The 26,154-nt window shown below is 40.6% G+C and overlaps 1 protein-coding gene across 3 annotated transcripts in view; it reads right to left on the reverse strand.

Moving 5' to 3' along the window:
* Positions 1 to 586: 586 nt before the first annotated feature.
* The window catches only part of LOC134744526 (lysine-specific demethylase 3A), a 220,458-nt gene continuing 194,890 nt past the window's right edge, over positions 587 to 26,154 (reverse strand). For all 3 annotated transcript variants that reach the window (XM_063678327.1, XM_063678328.1, XM_063678330.1), the window contains 8 exons: positions 10,612 to 10,807; positions 8,326 to 10,452; positions 8,093 to 8,240; positions 6,035 to 6,165; positions 5,435 to 5,523; positions 4,360 to 4,573; positions 3,211 to 3,741; positions 587 to 2,254 (listed from right to left, as the gene is read on the reverse strand). In XM_063678327.1, coding sequence (XP_063534397.1) covers positions 1,217 to 2,254; positions 3,211 to 3,741; positions 4,360 to 4,573; positions 5,435 to 5,523; positions 6,035 to 6,165; positions 8,093 to 8,240; positions 8,326 to 10,452; positions 10,612 to 10,807 — 4,474 coding nt within the window. In that variant the 3' untranslated portion in view covers positions 587 to 1,216. The remainder of the gene's footprint in view (positions 2,255 to 3,210; positions 3,742 to 4,359; positions 4,574 to 5,434; positions 5,524 to 6,034; positions 6,166 to 8,092; positions 8,241 to 8,325; positions 10,453 to 10,611; positions 10,808 to 26,154) is intronic.

Consider the following 26,154-nt stretch of genomic DNA (forward strand, 5'->3'; position numbering starts at 1 on the left):
GCGTTAAAGAGTGCGTGTTCAGATATTGTGAACACCTTGGCCGCTCCGATATATCTCATAGCGACTGTAGAATAAATTCTCTTTGATATCACATACTAACCATACGACAGGACACTCATATGCTGATTTAATAGGTATAAAATAGTGCGATATTTATAGTCTGGCAAACACAACTTGTCAGTAAGTAAGAACAAAGAAAATGATAGGTCCTACTCATCCCTCTCTTTAGGGTGCGTACTGGCGTAAGACAAAGACAATATGATTCTCTCAGTCTACCTATGTTTGAAATGAGACAGTCTTGGTCAATTATACTTACTTTACTCTTTGCCGCGACCTGTGGATTGAAAGTCGCACACTCTTACCGCAGAGCCACCAGCGCTTCCAAATTTTTTAAGTATAGTAAGTTTTTAAGTATAAGATAGTATCATTATTTAATTTGGTATCTCTAACTGTTCATTTTCCCTACACGTGTTTATCTTGCGCCATAGAATATCTTATGCCACTTTAATCTTAATCCAAATTATCGGTTTAATATGAATTTGAAAGAACTAAAAGTACAAGGGTAAATTAAAAGTAAAAGAACAACTAATATAAACATCTTTTTTTATTCCAACTTATAACCATACATAATATACACAGTACAAAAAAACTTGCTTTCGCCTAATACAGCAATAAGGACAAAAGAAATTGTCACATCTTGTTTAACTATTATTTGTAACATACTAACCAAATTGAGAAAATCTAATATAGGAGAAACTTATCTACACGCAGTGTTTAATGTACAATGCTTCGAGCGAATACGTTTACTTCAATACAATAACTTAAAAGTATACATTTCTTAATATGTACTCGATGGAATTCGAATTAAAAATTTACACAATACATACATATCACTAAAACTACAAATAAGCCGTAAATAACCTGAAGAGTTTATTTTGTATTTCGATTAAGGAACATAAAAGATATCCACATCTCGACAATATCACCGTATTCAGACTAATTTACATTGCACATTCTCCGATCGCGACAGTCGGATTAAATCACATTTTGAGTACATTTACACACACAACTGGTACACATTCCACGCGACGCTTAACAATGGCAATTTACATACGAAACGCGGGTCACTCGCTCCCAATCTTACGTTTAAATGCGGAACTTAGCTAACGTTACGTTCGAGGTTGAGATCAAATGCGAGAGGAGAACGCGGCGCGGCCTACTCCGCCGCCGCCAGCGCCTCCTCCAGGCAGCACAGCGAGTCCTTCACCGCGTGGTACACGATGTTCTTGATCTGCAGCTTGTCCTCCTTGTTGGAGTGCTGCCGCGACAGCCGCCGGAACTGCTGCGCCAGCTCGAAGCAGCGCGACACGTTCTCCGGCGACACGAAGTCCTCCGCCACCTTGACGCAGTCGAGCAGGTTGCGCACCTGGTGCGGCGCGCCCGCCGGCACGAACACGGCGTCGCCCGGGCACTGCAGCACGGCGTAGCCCTCCACGCCGTACTCGCGGTACAGGCGGTCGCGCAGCGCCGCGTCCAGGTACCACGTCTGGTCGTGCACGGGGTCGTGCTGCGCGCGCGGCCGCGCGCCGCGCTCCAGCTCGGCGCGCACCAGCAGGTCGCGGATCTTGTCGGCGTCGCGCGCCGCGTAGATGTGCCACAGCGCGGCGGGCGGCTTGAGGCGCGCGCGGCGCCGCGACAGCACGTCCGCGCCCGCCTCCTCGGCCGCGCGCGCCGCCTCGCGCGCCCGCTCCGGCGCGTCGGCGGGCGCGCTGGCGTGCACCATCACGTTGACGGCGTCGCTCACGTCCAGGTGCAGGTTAGTGGTGCCGCCGGCGCCGCCGTACGCGGTGTACATCTTGGGCCCGAGGTCGGGGCGCACGAAGCACTCGGGCAGCCGCGCGGCGAGGTTGAGCTTGCCGGCGCGGGAGGTGTACTCGCCGAGGGGCAGCACGCGCATGAGGTCCTCGAAGCGCGTAGGCAGCAGCTCGGCGAAGTCCTCGCCGGGCGGCCAGTCCTTAAGCTTGAGCACCATGGGCGCGCCGCGCTCGTCGCGCAGCCTCTTGCCGGCGAGCTCGAAGCCGTCCCAGAACTTGCGCGCCGGCTGGTTGGGCACGACGAGCCCGGACGCGCAGTTGACGAGGTCGACCCGCGTGTCGCCGAAGTCGCGCGAGAAGCTCTCGGGGCTCCAGAGGTCTTTGTCCAGCAGATTGGACAGGTCCGACACTAGCACGGGCTGACCACGTTTCCACTGGTCCTAAAACGAAATAAAAATAAAATTAGGCAAATGTTGAAAGGCCCATAATCTAGAGAACAAATTATTGTGAATGGCATGCCAGTCATGGCACTTGACAAAAAGATGAATGATATTCTGGACACGTCAAAACAAATCGTTCGAGACCCAAATAAAATTGGCGTCGCTTTCGACAATCATCGAATTATTTTTAGCAGCATTTCTAGAATATTCAATTTTCAATTATTATTTATTTTATTCATTTATTCATTTATTTTCGGAGAACCAACAGCTATCAATTATACAATAGTTATATAAGTAAATAACAAAAAGCCAATTATAGGTTCCCACCAATAGCAACAAGTTAACACATGATTGGTGGTTAGCACTAAAATTTTACAATGTATTGAACTAATACTAATTTCAAAATGTGAATACCTACTTATTAAATACCCACAATTCAATACTCTTAATATACTGAGCTAAGAAAAACAAAACTTATTAATAAAATACATCGATCGATACAATAATATTATTATGAGTATGCTATCGCATACGACTCGCTCACTTAAGTGATTTGTTTGCCAGAATCCGTCTTATAGTTGTGATGTTACTATTAAAAACGTCAATATCACACTCTTTCGTTAGTTTATTTAGACTTTTACCAGCTCGCAATAGAAAGCTATTCTTTCTGTAATTACGTGATGAAAATGGAATTGAGAGGGGAGGGAAGTATCTTTTAGGTCTAGATGGAGTATTGAAGGAGAGCTTAGCGAGCAATTCAGGACAATCAAAGTGACCATTTAAAATATTTAATATAAATAAATTTAATATAAATTTATTTTCAAGATAACATGATCCCATTGTGTTAGTATTACATATTATAAGGCTTAAAAACTATGTTAATACCAGTTAATACTTAAAAGTTATATTAGACTTAATTAATTTGTGTAAAGAATAGGTGACGTTAATATATTAACCTGGAAAGGTTTGTAGTTGCCGGGGTGCGCGGGGTCGGTGAGGTGCAGAAGGCGGCCGTCGCACAGCCAGGCGTGCGGGACGTCGGGGTACAGCACCTTGGACTCCGTCAGCGTCATGATCCGCACGGGCAGCTCGTCGCGGTTGCGCCCGCTGCGCTCGTAGCGCTTCACGACCGTCGACAGAGCGAACGGCTTGGTCTCCTCGTCTTCGCCTTTCTTCTCGTCGACGACGCTCGATATGACGTCCGATGTGGATAGGGTGTCGCCCTTCGTTTTCTTCTGCTTTTTCTTGGGGGGTTCCGCCGCGTCGGGCGCGGGTCGTATTAAAAGTTCCCGTAGGGTGGAGAAGTTGCCGCCCTCCTCGCTGGAGTCGCTGGAGCTGGAGTCGGACTTCTCCTCCTTCTCGGTCTTGAGCGGGATGTCGGAGAGCCAGCTTACGACGGGGCTGCCCGTTTTGCCGTTCTCGGACTTTACTGGCGAAGTGCCGTTGGTCGGCCCGTTTTCCTCTTTCACGTCCTCCTTTTTCACATTCTGTAATATAAATAAATAAACATTAAACATTTACCGTCAATTCACTTCTAGCATTGATTCACGTGAGGAAAGAGCTTATTTATCCTTTTACATTCATTGGGAAATATGTTGTGGCTAGCTGGCACCAATATATTGCGCAGGTTGCGTATACATGTGTCATTTAACGAGAAACAAAGTGAAAGCATGAACTAAATAGTAATCATTATACCACCAAATTTATTTGTAGATTGGAAAATAAACCTTTTTGGGCAGTAACAGCAAGGATGTAAGATACAAAATATTCTATTGTACGAACGTTGATATTTGACAAGTTGGTAAGAAACCCCAAATTAAAACGTATCAACGTAACTGCAAGTAATATTCCTTTCTCTTAAAAGCAATAAAATTCAACGCACACCGTCAAACATGAGATTCGATAATCTTCCGATTATACGATAGTTTAATTTACGTTTGCCTTTCTGCTTACAAGACAACATGCTATAATTGTCTTTTTTTTTTCTATAATACAACGGTCAGCAACTAGGCTGTTTTTTGTATCTATTACCAAACTAGTAAGCAAATCATTAATAAACATTGCCATCACTCGTAATCACTCAATCAAGTTTAGGAAAATCTCACCTTCTGCATGACCTTGATGAGCAGCTGGCGGGCGCGCGCGCGCTGGTCGGGCGGCGGCGCGGCGGTGGCGCCGCACGCGCACGGCGGCAGCGCCCAGGCCGCGCGCGCCGCGTGCGCACGCGCCGCCGCCGCGCCCAGCGCGCCGCCCGCCGCGATCTGCGTCAGCAGCAGCCGCCGCACCGGGTGCGCGCCGCCCGACGTGCACAGTAACCACCTGCAAGCGTACACATCGGTCAACTGATGTTCAACTATTAAATCGATCTAAAGACTATGTACATGATGTTCAACTTTTTTTGGAGGGGACGGGTACACCGTGAAGATTATTTGTTTCGGTTCTTATTGTAGTTTCTAGTATCCTAGTCGCAGTGCATAAAAACACAGTCAAATAAGTTTTCGTGTTTGTTCACTGACTAACAAATAAAACCGGCCAAGTGCGAGTCGGACTCGCGCACGAAGGGTTCCGTACCATTACGCAAAAAACGACAAAAAAAATCACTTGTTGTATGGGAGTCTCACATAAATATTTATTTTGTTCTGTTTTTAGTATTTGTTGTTATAGCGGCTACAAAAATACATCATCTGTGAAAATTTCAACTGTCTAGCTATCACGGTTCATGATAAAGCCTGGTGACAGACGGACAGCGGAGTCTTAATAATAGGGTCCCGTGTTTACCCTTTGGGTACGGAACCCTAAAAACGCTTTTGAATGAGAAATCAAAAAATCGTCTTATACAAATAACTAAAAAGGAGCAGGTAAATTATATGTGACGTTTTCATCCAAAAGGTACCACATTGTCGCTTGTCGATAAGGTTGATTTCGAATTGAAGCTATAGCGCCTTATTGACAACCGCAAATAAGTACCCTTTTGGTTGAAAATAGCACATATGACCCATAGAAACTATTATTATGTATTGGGAAGATTTTAACAAAACAGGCTTTTAATAATTACATAATTAGAAATTTTTTTCAAAAATATCAGAATGTACTTAGGTATATATGATCGGTTACATTTATGAAACATGTTACATATGCAAAATGAAACTGACAATAAGATAACCGGTTTGTTGAACTTACCCGAATGAATCTCTTTCGACGTTTGAGTTGGCATTCGAAGAGTTATTTGTCTCACTGGTGGTGTTAGCTGATTCGCCAGACGTCCGGGACTGTCAACAAAAATGTTACGTTAGAATATGTCAGCGATGCGTTTTTTTTATATTTTAGTGCATGAAGGTTAGGTTAGACTTATAATATCGCGTAAGTCGGGTAACATACACACAACTGAGCGCGTACTCTTTGAATTTACCTAGTTTGGAATAAAACCTAAATATTCTAACCAACAAATCTTAGAAAATATGGTCGACATTTCCGGCATTGCGATTCAGAAATGGTTTCCAATCTGGACTTATGGCTTATCCCAATTGCATTTTCAAATAACTCAGTTCAAAGCACGTTTATGAAACATGTGCAAAAATTAAAAAGTGTGTGCGAGTAATCTTTACGCGCGATTGAAGTAGAACTTCTTTGACGTTTATCGCTATGTTGGCACTTTGATGTGTGTCCTATTTAGCGTGTGTCACTACTGAGCGTTAATTCCGTCAGAAAAAAATCTGAGTTACCCTCTAATCGCGCCTAAAGAAGTTTTACTACAAAAGACATGACATTTATTTAATTCACCTTATAGCAGTCGAGGCAAACGACGAAGCCGCACTTGCCGCAAGTCCAGTGGAAGTTGAAGAGCGTCGTCTCGCACACGTCGCATATCTCTCGCACGCCCTGCACCACACGCTTCCACGCTATCGTCTTGTCTGTAACAACACAATACAATCACAATATTTGTAAACTCAATATTATGAAAAAGTTTATACTGAAAGCATCTCCCTATAATACTTATTTTATTTGGGTTGCTTCCTGAATTTTCTTATCGCAATAGGATTTCCGCAAAGCGGGAATGTATTTCGATATTAGCTTTACCCGCAGCATAGTACATTACGATACAAGTGCGAAAAGTAGGAAATTCGCAACGAGTGGCGATAAATTGAAACACGACCGAAGAGTGTTTTAAATCGACACGAGTTGCGAATTACCTATTCGCACGTGTATTGTACAACGTTTTACAATACATATGGCTATTAAAATTTTCGACATAGGCACGTATAGTTCTAATTACCGTGCGGTAAAGTAGCAATATGTACTGTAAAACAATGTCTGTTTGTATGTTCGCGATAAACTCAAAAACTACTGAACGGATTTTCATGCGATTTTCACCTATCAATAGAGTGATTCTTGAGGAAGGTTTAGGTGTATACTTTGTTGACTTTGTGTAACCCGTGCGAAGCCGAGGCGGGTCGCTGGTGACACCTAAAGGCTTGCTTTGTCACAAAACATTTAAGGGTGATACATAAAAACAGGTAATCATAAATATATCCTTCTTTACATGTGTTATATGTGGTTTGCATGTAACAATCAATACACTTCCTTAATCATCCATTAATGTTTGTCTTGTCTTCTTAAAGGAACATTTTTAGTAAATATTATTCGCTATTAAATAGTTTAGTAATCAAGTAGCTGCCTTTAAAACTAGGTACCTACGTGCTTCTATATTTATCGCGACCTACACTTAGGTACCCGTTGTTTATGTTAGGGCGTTGGCGTAGCACAAAGGGCAATAAAACTTTTTATGAGCAACATAACTATCTTCAACGCTCTCAACATGACTAATAAAAAAACACACTACGATTTCAAACTACGCTTAAGTATTGTATCGGAACTAAGTTGAAATTGATAGTAAAGTGCTAATCATAGCAGATAGGCGGCGCTGTTTAAAGCGTGGCTTTTATGAACCTCTTACAAAACAAAAGGTCAAGGCAAAGGAAAAGCCTAAAGAAATAATGATGGGGTATTCCGTTGTTTAAAACGCTGCCAGAAATCCGTTATTGTTTCTATGGTAATTTTGTGAAGGCATTATATTTTTTATTATATTTGTAGTAACAAATTGTCTTAAGATCCTGATTCGAATGTCTCAAAATAAACTCACTTTAAAAAACATACTCACTTTACTTTCAGTCAGTTCAGTGTAACCGTGCCGACATTTTATTGCACATTGTCTCTCTCAACAGTCTAAGAAAATGTATGATAAATTGATAATGATTATCAATTGAGTAGGTAACGTTAATTCCAGAACGCCGTTATCACAGTCAGTTCCCTGTAATCTTATCAAGTGAACAGGCAGCCAAATGCGGACTCTTAATAAATAAATTAATTGGCTCTATCCAGTACTTGAAGCGAACCTGCTACTTGACCCACATCTTGCTAACGCTCGACTTGTATACCGTACTATTTTTAGACAACAATAGAATCCATTTAACTAAACTAGGATATAGCAGGGTCATGTAGTTATGACAGTATCAGAATTAATTATCAACGTTTCTTATTCAAATTGACGTTACAAATAGACTGTTTCTTAATTGGAGCGAAACAAAATGGATTCTAACGATTTATCTATAATCTATATCCATCAAACTACGATTATTAAGGTTCCTAAAGCTACTCTAATGTATGAAGTGACAAAATAATTTAGTAGGAGTTTGTTGTGTACCAATTATTTACTAGCTTGAAATAAGTTTCTAAGTACTGAACGATAACGGCACAAATAAGTAATAAGTTTGATCTCATGATTATCGTGAAACAATCAAGTTAACAGGAAACACGTAGCGTAACGAAAACACCTCTTACCGTCATTCTGGTGGTGTAACTCCGCCTCCTTTTCCTGTTGTAGCAGTTCACAGAACTGGTCACCAATTTCCCGCAGGAGGAAGCAACTCATCTCTATGTCTAATTCTGCCGCTCCCGCTGAAGATGATAGCCAAAGTTTCTTGTCCTCCTACGACAAAAAAGAACATGATTAGATACCGGTACGCAATCTAATAAATATTAAAGTTATTTCATTGTTTTAATTCGATATTTACCTCTTCAGCATCTTTGTACGGATCTGAGAAGCCGGCAATGGCTAGTTGCCTGTTCTTGGCATACTTCAGTCTTCGAAAATGGTAAAAGCGACAGAATATGTTGGGCATATCCTTGTCGCGCTGCGCGGGAGACCAGCGGCACTCGCGGCACTTGGCGAGGCGAGGCGCCACCTCACAGCACGAGCCGTTCTGGAGGAACGTCTCGGGCACGGGCTTGCCTCGCGCGGTGGACGGCGTTCGCCGCGGGGGCTCATCTTTCCGCCGCCCGCCTCGGCCTCCGCCGCCGCCTCGCGTTCTTCTGCCTCGGGCTCGGCCGCCACCTCCTCTTTTGCTGGAAGTGCTGCCGCTCCCACTCCCACTCGCTCCCGAGTCCGAATCTTTATCGTCGCTCTCCTTGTCACTTTCGCTGCCGCTCTCCGAAGCCTTCTTCTTTTTAGGTTCGTCGCCGGCTTTTCGCGGCACTGTACCTTTTTTTCTCTTTGCTTTCGGCGGTTTTCTCTTTGGTGGTGACGTGGACTCGCGCTCCGAACTCGAGCTGTCGCGCTCGGCCTCTTCGACTCGACCGTTCATCTCTTTAGGTTTCCTAGGTTTAGGGTTCTTCCGCGACCCAGTCTGCCTCTGTATCGACTTAGCGGCGACAGGAACGATGATATTAGAGTTAGAATTGTCCTCTTGTTCTGACACTCTGTTGATGGCCATAGGCAGCGTGATGCAGGTACCGCCACCCCCCGAGCAGTCGCCCTCGCCGATCGGCGCGGTCTCGTGTCTCTGGAGCCAGGCCTTCTTGCCTAGGTGCCGCACCGGCGCGGAGCCGTCCCTGGGGTTGGGCGAAGCGGTTTTGGCGGGTGTGTCGACGTCTGCCACCGGCGTGACCGGAGGCGTCGCTGGTGGAGCGGGTGGCGTCGACGCCGGCGCAGGGGGCGCCGGCGGCGACGTGGCCTGCGGGGGGAGGGGGGTCGCGGGCGCTGGACTCGCTGAGGGGGTGACTGAGGGTGCTGGCGAGGCGCCGGCGGCCTTTTCAGGCGTTTCGACGCTCCCGTCCGCTGAAGGTACACGGACATCGCACGGAGGGCCCGGCGCTTGAGGCGCAGGTTCGGAGCCGTGCGGTGTTCGCCCGGCACTAGCCGCGGCGCTCGCTATTAGGGGCTCCGGCGCCGGCAGCTCTTCTAGCCGCCGCCGTTTGGCTTCAGAATCCGCGGATTCGAAGGGACACCGTCTTCTCGGCGATAACCGGTCGGACTCATCCGTTCGCGAGACTCCGAGATCGAGGGGTTGCGTTTGGCACGGGGACGAGGACGACGCGTCACTGTGCGGCCGAGGCGGCCTGGCGTGCGCGGCCGGCGGCGGTCGCGTCCGCAGCGCCGGCGAGTACGCCGACGGAGGGGGGTAGGGAATCGGCGGAGGATCCGCTTTACTTAATTGGAGCGCCGGTTCCACGGCGACTGCGAAGTGAGCCGGACTAGGCGCGTTGCTGCTCGGTTTCCCGTATATGTGCGGCGGCGCTGGGCTGGACACTTTCGGCTTGGCAGGTGCTTGCTGGTAGTAAGCAGCGGGAGAGCGCTGCGGCGGCGGCGGCTGATAGAGTGGCCGGCGGTTGTTCTTATCCTGAGCTGGTAACGCCGCGTGCGGGGACGTCTGTAGCGCGGGATGCGGGTGTGAGGGCGCATGCGGCGACAGGCCAGTCCGATAGGGCCGCGACGGAAGGTAGTGCGGGGACGGCTCGCTCCGAGGCTTGCTCGGGTACGGGTGCTTTTGCTCAAGGTGGATTTGTTTGGCGTCGTGTTTCACTATCACAGAATTTTTTTCCGGCACTAGCGGCGGCGGCGCCGGTAAGTGCTGGTCTTTGAGTTTATCGTAGGCGCGGTAGGAGGGATAGTTGTAGGGGGTAAAGTTGGGTTCGCCCTTGGGAAGGGCGGGGTGCGGGGGTTTCTCCGGCTTGGAGGGCGGGGCGAGGCGCGCGTGGGGATGGTAGTCCGTTGGCGCGGGCTGGCGCGGCGCGGGCGGGTGGCCGGGGGGCGAGTAGTAGCCGCGGTCGGGCAGCGGCGCGCGCAGCCGCTCGTGCTCGGCGCCCGCGCCGCGCGCCGGCCCCAGGCTGTTCAGCAGCGACCACGACATGTTCCGCTCCCGCTGTTGACAACAACAAACCTTTACGATACTGTGTCAAGTTACGCACTCCGGTTGCGTCATCTCGAATTACGTTCGCATGAAATCGTAGAAACCGAGATTGTAAACAAGGTTTGAACATAGAGACCGATAAGACGGCGATAAATACTTAATGATAAAAACCTTTTGATTGGCTAGCCTCAGAGATTCCTCGAAGTGCCTCGACACGAGTTTCGAGGCGGCATTCTCTTGATCTCTCCTTTCCTTTTCTTCTCTCTCTTGCTTTTCTCTTTCCCGTTCTCTCTCGCGTTCTATCCGTTCTCTCTCCTTATCTTTCTGCTGCTTTTCCAACAGCTCTCGTTCCTGATCCCTTCGTTCTCTGTAACCAAAGAAAAAAACATTTTAGTCACGAAACTTTATACGATTAAGAAAACTTAAACTACTATAAAACACACGTGTAAGGTTCTGCGACATTCTAAGTACATAAATGGCATGTCAAACACGGCACTAAGGTTGCGATGAAGTCATAGTTTACACAATGTGGTTGTTAAACTTGCACGAGGCACTGATTGTCATGAATAAATATGAAATGCTAAAGAGCATTCCTGACCTTCCAATGACTTCCACTTCCAACGTTTATTTTCTTCCAATTTGAGTTTATTTCAACGAAAATATTCCAAACCGGTTTACCCTCCAAGCGACCTCATAAGAAAAAAAACACGGAACATGCTTTATTGGTTATTATATAAACGAATGATGTACAGATTGGTGATGATTGTTTCCAATGAGCTTATTGCGATGACAATGACACGAGCCACTTGGCGCGAGCGTCTGGTCCGCGTAACTAGGTCAAGGTCTAATCGGTTTAATGACGAAGCTGTTTTTGAGACGACCACTAATACATTACTATCTTATAAACGTATAAAGGAGACAGATAACGTTCGAATTTTCTGCAAGGAAATAAATAATTAGTCTAATCACAGCCTACACAATATTTAACAGACTTTGAAAGACGAGAAGGTTTTTTTTATGAAGAAAACGTACTCGCGTTAGTTTTTTAAACGTCTTGCTTGTTGAATAAATAACAGCACTATAGCTTTCCTCTTTATCAGCACACATAGTATAATTCCTAAGCTTTCACGGTATCTGTGTAGGTATCATATTTTCGTTCATATTCGTCTGTTTGTTTATCTACTTACTACACAAATTAGAGTCGTGCGAACCTTGTTCCATTTTACCATAACGATTATGGCCAGTAATGATTACATGATATCTACTTACTCGGTAAAAATAGCATTTCCGTTATTCATTTACCAATTAACGCTGTACGCAGCCACAATCACGTAAGCTTATCTAACGATGCACTTAATACTTTTCCTTTTGTTAATGGATATCGTAATGGCAAATCTGTTATTTTAATTAAAAGCACGTAAATACATTCATGCAAACGTGATGTAAATTTAATACTTTCTCATTCTTTGATAAGTATGGTTACGTTTACGTTTTTGCAATAATCCTCGACTCGGCATAGTTGATTTAAACAATCCATTACATTTAGTGATTTTTGACAATCATCTGACACAAAGCTCAGACCATAGACGATTCGAATCTTTGGACAGCATAAAACCTTTTTGAAACACCTACCGGGCGCCATAAATACAGTTTGTCAAAGGCTTTCTCATTTCAAACAGACACAGAGAATCATGCTATCTTACCCAACCTACTAGCACCCAAAAGAAACGGATGAGTATAGTTTTTTTTGTTCTTATTTACTGACAATTTGGTTTGACCAACTATAGCGTAATACGACTTGTTTACTCATTGGTAAGCTACTTTAAAACTTTCCGACTGAGTCTCCGTGTCGTGAGAAATGTGAATGGTAATAAATAACATAAACTCGTGTGAATGACGTCAATGGGCTGGCTCATTTCGCAAGTAGGAGTTTATTTTAACACTATTGGCGGCTACCTAACCTTGAAAAGGTACATATTTAAGTAATTCCAAATATTCTAAACTTCATGACTACAAGAAAATTCATACAATATCCGGATCTACCGTGCAATGCACAAAGTGAGTAAGGGCCTGTTTACACATTGATTGATTAATGTTAAATGCGAGTTCATACATTTGCTACTTGCGTTTAGTAGCCAACTAGCTTTTGCCCGCGACTTCGTCTGCGTGGAAGGCGTGGAATTAGTAAATTGAGTACCTAAACTTTAAACAAATCTACTTTTAAATCCATCCTTTTTTTCACCCCCCAATTGGTCCACCCTATAAATTTCCATCCCATTTTTTACACCATTAAGGCATGATTTCGGGGATAACAATTATTCTATATCCTTCCCCACAGCTCAAACTACCCCATACCAAGATTCATGTAAATTCGGTTCAGCGGTTATTGATTCCCTATACAACTTTTCACCCCCCCCCCCTTTCAACCGCTTGAGGGGTGAGTTCTGGGATAAAAAGTATCCTATGTCTTTCCCCGGGACTCAAACTTTCTGTATACCAAATTTCAACTAAATCGGTTCAGCGGTTTAAGCGTGAAGAGGTAACAGACAGACAGACAGACAGACACACTTTCGCATTTATAATGTTAGTATGGATGTATGTACTCGCACTAATAACACTAATCAATGTAAAAACAAATAATACAAAAGGTAATCACGGTCCATATCCCGGTCAATATAAGTCTAATGTAAAAACAGGCCATAATTCACGGTCTTATGTGCGAAACGCGGAACCCCGGATCGTCAAGGTATCCATTGAAGACTACACAGGCCAGCGGGTCACAGGTGTTTCAACATTTGCCGGATGTTATTTATTATCTCAATCCGGTAAACAGTTTACGGGCAGCACATTGGACCACAAAATGGGACCATGCTAAAAAACACCATATTGCTTATCATTAGCACTTTTTTAATCTTTTACTTAATAATTACCGTGCCGGTTGTTATACAGTCCGACCATTCCGACAACTATATTACAAGCGGTATTGTAGCCCGGTTCAGCCAGGCGTAAAAGCGTCAATTGAAAACACGTTTACAGAGACTTATTTTTTCGACAATTGCCATGAGCCGGCAACTGGGTCACATAATAATAAAACACCAAAATTTGACGTTTAACCGGTTTGGTATGGTTTAAATGTGCCATTCTCAACCAAAAAGGTGCTTATTGTCGGTTGTCAATAAGGTGCTATTTCCATATAATTTCAATTCGAAATCAACCTTATCGATAACCGACAATGTGGTACCATTTGGTTGAAAACGTCACAAACAGATTATAACATAGATTTCAACAATAATAAAACGTGTACTGTCTAGTTTTGTGAAATTTCTCATATCAATGTAATAACGTATGTATTTTCATTAAGTATATAAAGTACCTATACTTTAACTAAAATAGGTTAGTTGACATCCTGATTATTATGATCATGTTCAGCCGGATAAAAATGTTATTACGGTTTTATGAGCAGATTACCTACTACGTTTGTTTGGAAAGTCATTTTCGTTACCTATATCTAGCAAAAATCTACTTCCGAAATTTTAGAACACAAAACATTTTTTTGGTTTCGACGTGTAGCAACACACATTTATTATCAGTACATTTGAAATTCAATGGCTATTATAAGGACCCGAACATAGCGTACATTTTCTTGAGTGTTTCTTAGCCGACCGTCGTATAAAAACAATATTGTGGTAGTTTTGCAAACAAACATTACCGACTATTAAACTGACGAGACAAAGACGCTTTGTTACAAAGAAAGGAACAATAAAAGTAAGATCTGATTGATCTGGTTCTTGGTAAGCCAAGAACTCGAAATGAAATTTGGGTACGTGAAAGGTAACGTAGATAACTTTGGCACCAAAAGCTTGGTGTCGACGTATTGCAGCATTTAAAGTAATTTAAACGATAGGGTGGCTTAATGCCCCCCTAAATTACTCCTAGTTTTAGTCACTACACATCAAGGCAAGAGAGATTCGAATGATCTTACGTCATATTAATATTGCCAAAGTAAATCCATGAATAAAAAAAAAAAAAAAAAGTTAAAATCATTTATTGTACACCAAGAATTAGGCAGAAACAAAAATTAACTGGTCTGGGGTCCCAGCGCGCATAAGTTGTTTGCAGAAATCGCGAAGCGTCTGGTTGACGTAACTGGTGACCGAAGAGCTGGCGGCTTTCTCGCACAACGTATCAGCATTGCGATACAGCGGGGAAATGCCGCCAGCATCCTTGGTACAATGCCTCAAGGGCCTATTTTAGATTTAAGCTAGTTATTAATTTCGTTTACGTAGTACCACTGTATATATCTTGTATGTTAATTACTGGTCTTAAAACTAAGGGACAATTTATGTACATTTATGCATTTACAATGACGGTTGCACCGGTTCCTACACTAGGCGTGGCCTGTCACGTAGGTAACCAATCCAGACACGAAATATCTGTGACATGATTTGTGCGAAATGCCAATAAGACACTATACTTATATTTAAAGAAGTTACTAATCAGTAGGTAATAACAATAATACTAGTTACAAAGCTAAATTTAAGACAGGGTGAAACTAAAACTACATACATAACTAAACTTAGGTTTACAGGTGATGCATGTGCAATTTTGGGTGTATAGGTACTGTTTAGGTGCGCGTGTGTGTGTGTGTGTGTGTGTGTGTGTGTGTGTGTGTGTGTGTGCGTGTTGTTGAGAGTGAATATAATGCTATTTTCTGGGCTTCTCTAACGGACAATGTTTTAATGGAGATTTTAGAATTAACTTTATTATAAACAAATGGATGCAGAAAGTTAGGCAGACGGTGAGCAAAAACTGACGAAGTCGAAGGTATGGGTACTTTGAAGGTACGCTTTTGCAACATGGAGTTGTAATTGGGAGATTTTATAACCGCTCCGTGTACATTAGACATCACGCGCAGAACAAACAATCCACGAACGGTGAGGACATTCATGTCACTGTTACACTGAAAATCTCAAGGTTAATTTTTTTTACAATTACCGGGATTCGAACCCAGGACCATCGGCTTCGCAGGCAGGGTCACTACCCACTAGGTCAGACCGGTCGTCAGACAGAATGTATTCTTTGTGTGAAACGTGAGTGAAAAGTAGATTGCGGTTTACGATTTATGACGTATTAAAAAAAAAACTACTTACTAGATCTCGTTCAAACCAATTTTCGGTGGAAGTTTTCATGGTAATGTACATCAAATATTTTTTTAGTTTTATCATTCTCTTATTTTAGAAGTTACGGGGGGGGGGGGGACACATTATACCACTTTGGAAGTGTCTCTCGCGCAAACTATTCAGTTTAGAAAAAAAATTATATTAAAAACCTCAATATCATTGTTGAAGACCTATCCATAGATTCCCCACACGTATGGGTTTGATGAAAAAAAAAATTGAGTTTCAGTTCTTTGTTTTTTTTTTCTATTTTTATGTGAAAATCTTAATGCGGTTCACAAAATACATCTACTTAACAAGTTTCAACAGTATAGTTGTTATAGTTTCGGAAAAGAGTTGCTGTGACATACGGACGGACAGACAGACAGACAGACAGACATGACGAATCCATAAGGGTTCCGTTTTTTGCCATTTGGCTACGAAACCCTAAAAATACTTTTCTTTTACTTTTATTACTTTCTACACAACGATTTGGCCACTTCGTTCCTAACCTAACAGTCAAGAAAACATTCGCTAATTTTTAGACGTTTTTATATTTCTTATACTGCTTAAACACCGATAGTTTTTTTTATATTATAAAATTAAGTAAAAAAAATCCTGTATTTCTTTTTTTTTTTTTTATCTACACCCATATCATAAACCTTTTGGTATGCGTTCAAAAACCGCAAATCCTAAAAATCCACTTTATAACAACATTCAAATTTCGATAAACTCTGAATTTGATTTGACCTCAATTCTAATATCAGTCGAGTAGACATTACAAATGGAATGTCAATTGCCGCAATGGCGGTCGTAAGTCGTAACATACGGTTCCTTAACAAATCATAGATACCTTATAATACGTGTAAATGCTATAAGCAGTGTATGTAACTAACTAGAACTAGGCATCAAAACACTCGTTATAGGATCTAAAATCATAATTATAAAATTAAGTAATAAAATTCCTGTATTTATTAATTTTTTTATCTACACCCATATCATAAACCTTCTGGTATGCGTTCAAAAACCGCAAATCCGAAAAATCCACTTTATAACAACATTCAAATTTCGATCAACTCTAAATTTGATTTGACCTCAATTCTAATATCAGTCGAGTAGACGTTACAAATGGAATGTCAATTGCCGCAATGGCGGTCGTAGGTCGTAACATACGGTTCCTTAACAAATCATAGATACCTTATAATACGTGTAAATGCTACAAGCAGTGTATGTAACTAACTAGAACTAGGCATCAAAACACTCGTTATAGGATCTAAAATCATAATTATAAAATTAAGTAATAAAATTCCTGTATTTCTTAATTTTTTTATCTACACCCATATCATAAACCTTCTGGTATGCGTTCAAAAACCGCAAATCCTAAAAATCCACTTTATAACAGCATTCAAATTTCGATCAACTCTAAATTTGATTTGACCTCAATTCTAATATCAGTCGAGTAGACGTTACAAATGGAATGTCAATTGCCGCAATGGCGGTCGTAAGTCGTAACATACGGTTCCTTAACAAATCATAGATACCTTATAATACGTGTAATTGCTATAAGCAGTGTATCTAACTATAACTAGGCATTAAAACACTCGTTATAGGATCTAAAATCATAATTTAGTATAATATTTAGGAGTAGACCTCGGCGGACCTTTTCTGATCAGATCGAGGAAATCCTGAAGAAAAGCCAGGTCAAGAGCACCCTAAATCGGCGAGTGTATGAAGAATATTATGAAAGTGAAGGAAGCGAAAGAGGTATGTCAGGATCAAGTGGAAATCCGTGGTCACTGCCTACCCCTCCGGGAAATAGGCGTGATTATATGAATGTATGTATGTATTTATAATTAATATTCATAAATTAATTATAAAAATACAAAATCTAGTATAAAATATCGTACCTACCGCGAATCGAGACATCCATTACTTACATAAAGAAAGAGTGAATAAAGAACAATGTCGAAATATCACGGAATATGTAATCCCGCAGCCATAAAACAGGCAGTATTTGGAAACCCGCCCGGGGATATGTGCTGAGCGGAACGCTGTAAAAAGCAGGAACTTTTAATTGGAGCGATTCCATTCGGACAAATATGAGCTGGACATTTAAAATGAACGCATATCCACAAATCCGTTCAGTGTTCACTGGGCATGCAGTCAAAAGGGAATTTAATTAATGCATTCCCAGAACTTTTCTGGGAAAATAAATCTTTCATTTAGTGTTAATTACACCAACAAAAAAAGAGTTCAGGGCTTATTAGTTTACTACTAATGGATCTTAATGATCTGGGTATACCCCTTATTTTAAGGTCAATAAACATACGATTCTTCAATAATAACCATAGTAAATTGTCAAGTGTCGGCTTTCTTCGCACACGCCTATATATTGCATGGAGCAATGATTGCCATCTATGGGAAAGACCAAAATTAGAGTAACAGTCCGAAGACATACTGTCATTTTTGCCTATTTTCTTGAATCTAAACTGTTTACACTAAAATTATAAAAAAGTAAATAATATTTCAGATTCTCACAATGAGCTTTTTCATTTGATATGTAATGTAACACGATATACCTAGTTGGAAAAACTTTATTTTTTAATTTTCTCATTTATCCCCCAAATGTGAATTCATTTTCTTACGTTACATGTCCGTCTTTGGGTCACAAACTTACATATGTGTACCAAATACAATAATAATATTATTTAAGTTTTGACTTACTGTTTTTCTTAATAATTTATTATAGTTATGTATAATTCAATTCCTATGTGTCATGTTTGGTGTATACTGTAAGTGACATTATAATAATAACTTTGCACTTTTCAGATCATCAGATCGAGGAAATCCTGAAGAAAAGTCAGGTCAAGAGCACCCTAAATCGGCGAGTGTATGAAGAATATTATGAAAGTGAAGGAAGTTTTTCTTAATAATTTATTATAGTTATGTATAATTCAATTCCTATGTGTCATGTTTGGTGTATACTGTAAGTGACATTATAATAATAACTTTGCACTTTGTCTTTTCCCTGGTCAATCTTATCATTATAGGATAGCTTCCTATTAAAAAATGTTTCTCAGTCTCAAAGCAGTCATGAAATACGACAACAAATAATACAAACATATCCGTTTTCCGTTTTTTCATGAAAAAGTCATGTTAATAACCAATTTTAATACCATCAATTTTATACACCACTGTAACAGTTTTACCTATGTTTTACAAATAAACACTTTTGACTTTGACTTTTAAGATAAGGACAAAATTTCGAATAAAATAATATAACAATTAATGTTTAATCATGATATTATTATTTTCCTAAAGACGAGGAGAGTAACTTAATTACGTGATTTGAATTGGTAAACAGATTGGCATGAATCACACAATCCTCCACAGGAGATAAGGATGAGTATTTATTTAGGTTTATACTACAATTGCTTACAACAGTTACAATGCCTGTTAGTTACCATTACCAGTAAACAATCTTATTTTAATAGAGGAGAGAGACAGAGAACATATTTATGTTATGTTATGAGCAGGCATCGTAAACTGCGAGCGAAATCCATTGAAATGACGTATGACAACCAGTACCAACCCTTCAATGGATTTCGCTCGCAGTTTACGATGCCTGGTTATGAGTTGAATCATTGAATAAATACTTCGGCAGGTGCATACATCCTACCTGTAAAAGATACCTACCTATTGAACAGATCAATAGCTACAGCTATCGGTTCAAATTACTTTAAAAATGATATTATACTTATCCGATCAAGGATAACTCTCGCTAGAACGGTCCGGGTTCGAGGCCAGGCGCCCGAAAAACGAAGTGATTGGACGCCTCGGCCCGGACCGAATGGCGTAGCATGAGGCAACAAGGTGACGTTCGTATGGCAACTGCAGCTGTCAATTTGCTTGATAAAATGAGTGACGTTTGCCGTTGCCGCCACCTTACTGTCGTGATTATGACGTTCAAGCTGTTACTTATTTAATAAAGAAATTAAAGGAAATTCAAGTCAAGGCCGCAGCAGTAATGTCGCAACAGTAATGAAGCTGCACTTGCCATCAGAATGTCACCTTCATCCGTTACAACAAATATTGTATAGGTACGAGCAAAGATAGATATAACGTACGAGTATATTGAATCATTCCAATATAGCGTCAGTGTCTGGTTTGTTGTTGGATTTACCCGCGCTTGGTTTCATTATTCATTATGGTCGGAACCGGTTTTTTGCAAAAAACTTAAAAATAGGCATAATTTTCGAACTATTTTATACTCGAAATGTAGGACTCAGTTGTGTTTTTAGGTAACAACTTCGTATTATTAGAATGCCCAATCAGAAATGAAATAAGTTTCCGTTCCCATACAAAAAATACCGGTTTCCGATCGCAGCCTATATACATATTTTGTAGGTAGCAACTTCAGAGTTTTATGAATAAGCGGCTTTCCTAGTATTTTACGCGTCATAAGCTGCAATTAAAGTGTAGTCAACTAACGTAAGAAATAATATTGTCTTCGGTTACCGCGATAGTTACTCATGAATGTATACGCGATATAATCCGTTTTCATAGTTTTATTTCATAACGTAAGAAACTTTGAATAATTCGAGAATTACAAATACAAATCCTTTTTACTGCACAACCTCAAAATAAAGAATTGTGTATTTTTTAGCTATAAATTATTTACATGCGCGTTTTTTAAGCTGTGGGTTGCATAACTAATCCTATTCAACAAACATATCTTACAAAATAGCGGAAGATAAGCTTAAGATAAGACGAAACTGGATGACCCGCGCGAAATCGCCTTTTCATACAAACGTAGTCCTCATTTTCCCCTCTGGATATTAACATTATTGAAAATATTTTGACACAATTTGTTGTATATCAGCCACAGCTCATGCCCCTACGTTTGTTTTTTTTTAATTTTTAAATATTATAAGAGTTAGAAGCATTTCAAAATTTGTATGAAAACTGTTTTTTGCTCATAATTTTTACAATAATCAAAAAAATACTTTCTATAATGTCAATATCCAGACAGGAAAATGGGAACTACGTTTGTATGGAGAAGCGGCCTTCCTCTTTCCTCTTAAGCTAATAGGCTAAAGGACACAAAGTATTTTTTATTTTAAGTTTAGTAAATACTCAATGTAGCAATTCCTCTGAATTGCGGATTTCGGTATTTCTATGTTGTATTCTAATAGTACCTAGATCATGTGAACTTTTCAGCTTCTGCTGTTGGAGTGAAAAAAGTTCACCTGGTTGAAGCTCAAAGCTCAACTATAATTACAACATTTGTAAGATTGTGTACCTTAAGGCCTGTGCACACCGGGTGCGTGTGAGTAGACGTGCACGTTGTAATATACAGATCTTTATGAGAGACGGCACTCCGCTTGCGTGACCTGTGCGTGCGCGACTCAAACATTTTAGAGCACGGTCGCGCAGCCGGTGTTCTCTGGCCTTAAATGTGTGGGTTTTCGGTTTTAATTGTGCGAATAATAAAATTGTAAGTTATACAGTTAGTTATGTACCATGTGCCCAAGTATTTAATTTATTATTCAACATTGCAAAATGGCTTTATTTAAAATACAAAGTCGAGGTTAAACAATAAACATGTTTGACCTTGTCAGAGGCTATTTTTGATTGTGTAGATACCTACACAAAGTAAAGTTTATTCTGAATACCTATATTAAGCTCTAAAAACATATCCGTGGTGTCAAGGTTAAACGAGACATAACAACGGAAAATTTTTGTTAAATGTATACAAGTAGGCAAACCTTGGCTTATCGGTGATACATGGTAATTCGGTGATACTGCGTTATTATCTTACGCTAAGCTCACAATGGTGAAATGTATGCAATTAAATCGCTGCCAACCCGATTGCAAGCATCATAACTGATAGCTGCCATCGATTTTATAGCTTGCATTTCCTCATGGTGAGGTCTGTGTAAGATAATAATGCAGTATCACCGAATTACCAAGTATCACCGATAAGCCAAGGTTTGCCTACGTACACTCTGCTATTACATTATCTTGTGATTTGAAAAATAAATAACCCAAGGATCGTGACAACAATTTAGAATTTGTAAATCACGTTTGACCGATAGGTATGTCAATAATACATTGCTATCAAACAAAAGTTTATCTGCTTGTTATTAATTATGTCGTATAGCTTGGCCGTGCGCCGATCATGGCCATTCATGTCTCGGACGATAAAGGGAGCAACTACGAGCCCCGATGCATACCGACCATTTTTTGAGATTCTCGCGTTTGTATAAAAATAATGTTTAAGTTTAAAATTCACTAACACTCCTATAACTAAATCCAAATACAAGAAATACCGTTTGTACTGAAAGAAAATAAATAACGATTTTTTATTTTTTATTTGACGGGTAGGTATATAACAGATGTTAAAAGGGCTATTACTAGGGAAAGCAACACGGCTCTACCAATGTACTGACAATTTTGTTTCGAGGCCATGCATGCAGCAGTGCTATAGGAGAGGACAATATGATTTGGAGAACGTTTTTGAAAAGTACATTTTTTTTAACAATAAGAGTCTCATGCCATTTTTATACGATCAAAATAAACTAGATTAAACATTACTATTACGGTTCCCATTACTGGGTCATTTTATCTTCATGTGTAAAATTTAGTAGGATAAACAAAATTGTTGTGTGGAACTAGACGAACTAATTTGCATCGGGGCTCGTATACCTAGGTTAACCTTATCACGTACTTAATGCAAACACGTGTCTAAGATTGCGTTACGTTACATTGTAACTTATAACACAAAAGATGTGCCATCTCACATACAATTCCATAATATAAGAACAACATACCCAGCTGGTGTAAAGTATGTATTTTATTATATTATAAAGTACGTTTCTCAAAGAAAATTAAACCGTAAATGTTATAATTATAATCAGCGCCTGGCGCCTGGGGTCGTTTCTTGGGAGGATTACGCACAGTGACTACGCAGGGTGCCAGAGCTTTGCTTCATACGCATCCGGTATATACTCACACCTACGCACCGCATAAGTGAACTATTTTGATAGCGACGTACATATTAAAGTAACTTTCACCTTTAACGGGAGATTTCATGTCAACATAGCCTCCATAACTCATCTAGATTTAGATCTTAAAATAACTTTTAATGAGTGCTAAGATCTAAATGTTAAGAGTTATAGAGGCTATGTTAATGAGTGCTAAGATCTAAATATAAAGAGTTATAGAGGCTATGTTGACATGAAATCTCCCGTTAAAGCTGAAAGTTACTTTAATATGTACGTCGCTATCAAAATAGGTCACATATGCGTAATAATTTTTAATGAGTGCTAAGATCTAAATGTAAAGAGTTATAGAGGCTATTAAATAATTTCACAGTTTAGTCATTATTTAATGTTTGTTTTAGTTATTATTTAATGTTAGTATGTCTCACAACAGTTTAAATTCGATTATAGAGGCTATGTTGGGATTGCATTATCGTAAAGATGCTAACTCGATCGATCCGCAATTATAGTTTGTCCTACTATAGCAATCGTTCACAAGGTTAACTTTAAGTACGGGCTTGCATAGCAACAGCATCAGTCGAGATGAACAATGGAGAAAGTGATCAGTGACGGTATCTGGAAACTGGGCCGCGGAAGAAAGGCAACGGTAACATGAAGTAAGCTGTAGGTGGCGTATGCAACGCGATCCGTGGAGGAACGACTAAACAAAAGCATTGCGTGTACTCGTACCTACTATCCGCGCGCCAATTGCGTGCATTCGGAGGTCGAGGAAGTGGGGGGGTGTGCGCCGCGCCCGTACGTACAAAATAACACCACTCTGTCATAACGCCCAATATTCCTATTATTCCTAACATTCCTCAGCCGTGCACGAAATTCGCGCGCATGTAATCAAGCAAAATATAATATGTTTATACTGTTGATAGGTCATCCGTGCACTGACTTTTAGAATACTTTCTACTGTTCCTAAAAGTTAAGGAGAACTGAGCCTAATTTCTGGTTGTAATTGCGAGTTGCCTTGAAACTTTATTTCCATTTTTTTTTTCATAAAAGAAGTGTTTCTAACATAGCCAGCTGGTGTAAAGTATGTATTTTATTATATTATAAAGTACGTTTCTCAAAGAAAATAAAGCCGTAAATGTTTTAATTACATTCAGTGGCGGCCTTCGCAAGAGTAACATAACAAATGGAAGGTAATAAACAACAAAAAAATCATTTTTGTTCTGTTTACTAAATTGGAAGTTACACAAATATCACAAGCCGTAAAATTATTTTTACAACGAAGGTCATTCAATGTCTCCAACCCGTCCGAGGTAGGTTTAAAATAATTACAACATGAAAGGATTCGTCAGTCACCGACGGAGCCCTGACCTGCCCTAATCCCTAAAGCTGTTGCTTTCAAGAGAATACTGCTAATGTTTCTGTCTGTCAGTTTGCATGCAAATGTCAGAAGGGGCAATAAACTCGAGGCTATGTCTTACAAGTGAAACGATGTCTAACATACGTCAAAGCTGGCCTTTTATGAATAAAACAATAGCCTACTTTAATAAGTACGTAATTCGCGTAAATTAGATTAAGAACGCAACCACAAACTTTGTTAGTTCTTAACAATTAGGTGCTAGTTAGTTAGTTTTGCTGGGCATTTTCCGCAACTCGACATCCAATGTGCCTATTTTGCGTGAAACGAGGTAGCGCTACTCTAACCACCCCAGCTCCTCTACGAAGTCTAGCAAAGTCTTCAGGTTGCTAGTTGCCTCCTTTAGTGTGCATGGATTCAATAGGTATTTGTACGCGCGTGGCCAATTGTGTTTGAGCCTCAGGCACAAAGGCCACGCGCTCACACAAAAGAAATAATGGCTTTTGTTTAACAGAATGCCATTGTTAGTACAGGTAAGTGAACGAGCTCAGTAGAGATAGCGTTAACTATACATGACCCGTCAAATTTTTTTGGGGTGTAGGTAGTGTCATTTCCTTACTTTCTGTCCTTGGAACCTTGGTCCTTGGAGCCACAGTTCTGGAGATACGATTTATTAAATGTTTTTCCTAAATTACCCAAAATCTGATATTCGAAGCCTCATAACTTCTTTTCGTGTATGGTTTTAAATGCATAATTTGTTTCATTGTCTTAAGTTATGTCTGTTTACTTCCAAATACTACTTACAAATACACCACAAAATGAACACATGGGCCTGTTTTATCACCCTTCACCCTTCTGATTGAAATCTCATTTGGGAAGCCTTTTTTTATTGAAGTGCAAGCATACCGTTAGAAACATCATAAACCAAATAACTTCCTATAAGAAAATTAACCCTCCAATTTAATTTAGAAGTGGAGATGTTTTCATAAATTCCGTTTATTTGTAATAAAAAAGACCCATGTGTTCATTTTGTGGTGTATTTGTAATAAAAAAGTAGTATTTGGAAGTAGAGAGACGTAACGTACGACAATGAACCAAATTATGCATTTAATACCATACACAAAAAGAAGTTATGGGGCTTCGAATATCAGATTTTGGGTAATTTAGGAAAAACATTAAAAAAATCGTATCTCCAGAACCGTGGCTCCAAGGAACAAGGTTCCAAGGACGGAAAGAAAGGAAATGACACCACGTAGGTGGTGTCATTTCCTTTCTTTCCGTCCTTGTGTTGTGTGTGTTTGGCACAATGATTATTGCACTCAAGTCACTAGAATGTAGTTTTTGCATGGAAAGCGTTTACGTAATCTCTTATTATTATGCTCAATTGCTCACGGTTTCCGAATTTACTTCGTATGAGCGTTAATGACGTTCAATCTTAAAATTCATACCTTCGCAATTTCACGGCATGCCATAAATAGTTAACTTAATAGACAACCTCGTAAAGATGAAATTAACTGTTACGAACCGGTTAAATGACGGCTTGCCGCAATTTAACAGGTCTGACTGCAATAGGCACATGATCGTTAATCATCGCCGTGTAACATTCCTATACAACAGCAGATCATCCAATTACTCGCGTTAGTTTACCGGCTAATTGCCGGGGTCTGGTTTAATGCTGAACAAGGACGAAACGATTACTATTTGATTTAATATGGACATTCCTTTTTGTGTTGATTTATAATAGGTAGTTCAATGGTTGGATCCAGCTAGTCTTACTGGATCCCAGTGCTGGATTATTAAAAACTTTTTTGATTAATTTAGTGCACATCCAGAGTTGAGAGACATTTTTAGAGCCAAGTTCTTGTATTGAGTTGAGAGAGAATATTTTATTGTCTTCGGTTAGCATGTCATGGATAAAGCCAATCACTCAATCAAGTTTGATAAGCCTCTGGTTCTTGCCAAGGAGAAGCGTTACATACCCAGAATGCTGCGCGAGGCCATTGAGATTAAGAAATATCCAAACTTTAATAGGGAAGATGGCTTTTCTCTACCACCAGCTTGGGATCCTGTAGTCCACCTGATAAAGGAGCAAGCGAGACATAGACTGTGAGACCGTAGTGTTGGATGATGCTGGACATTCTGATGTTTTGAAAAGATGTGTCCCGCCGAGTTTGTTGCCGGTCCCATATTGGGATACCCT

Source organism: Cydia strobilella, chromosome 10, assembly GCF_947568885.1.
Source record: "Cydia strobilella chromosome 10, ilCydStro3.1, whole genome shotgun sequence".
In the NCBI taxonomy this organism is placed as follows: domain Eukaryota; kingdom Metazoa; phylum Arthropoda; class Insecta; order Lepidoptera; family Tortricidae; genus Cydia; species Cydia strobilella.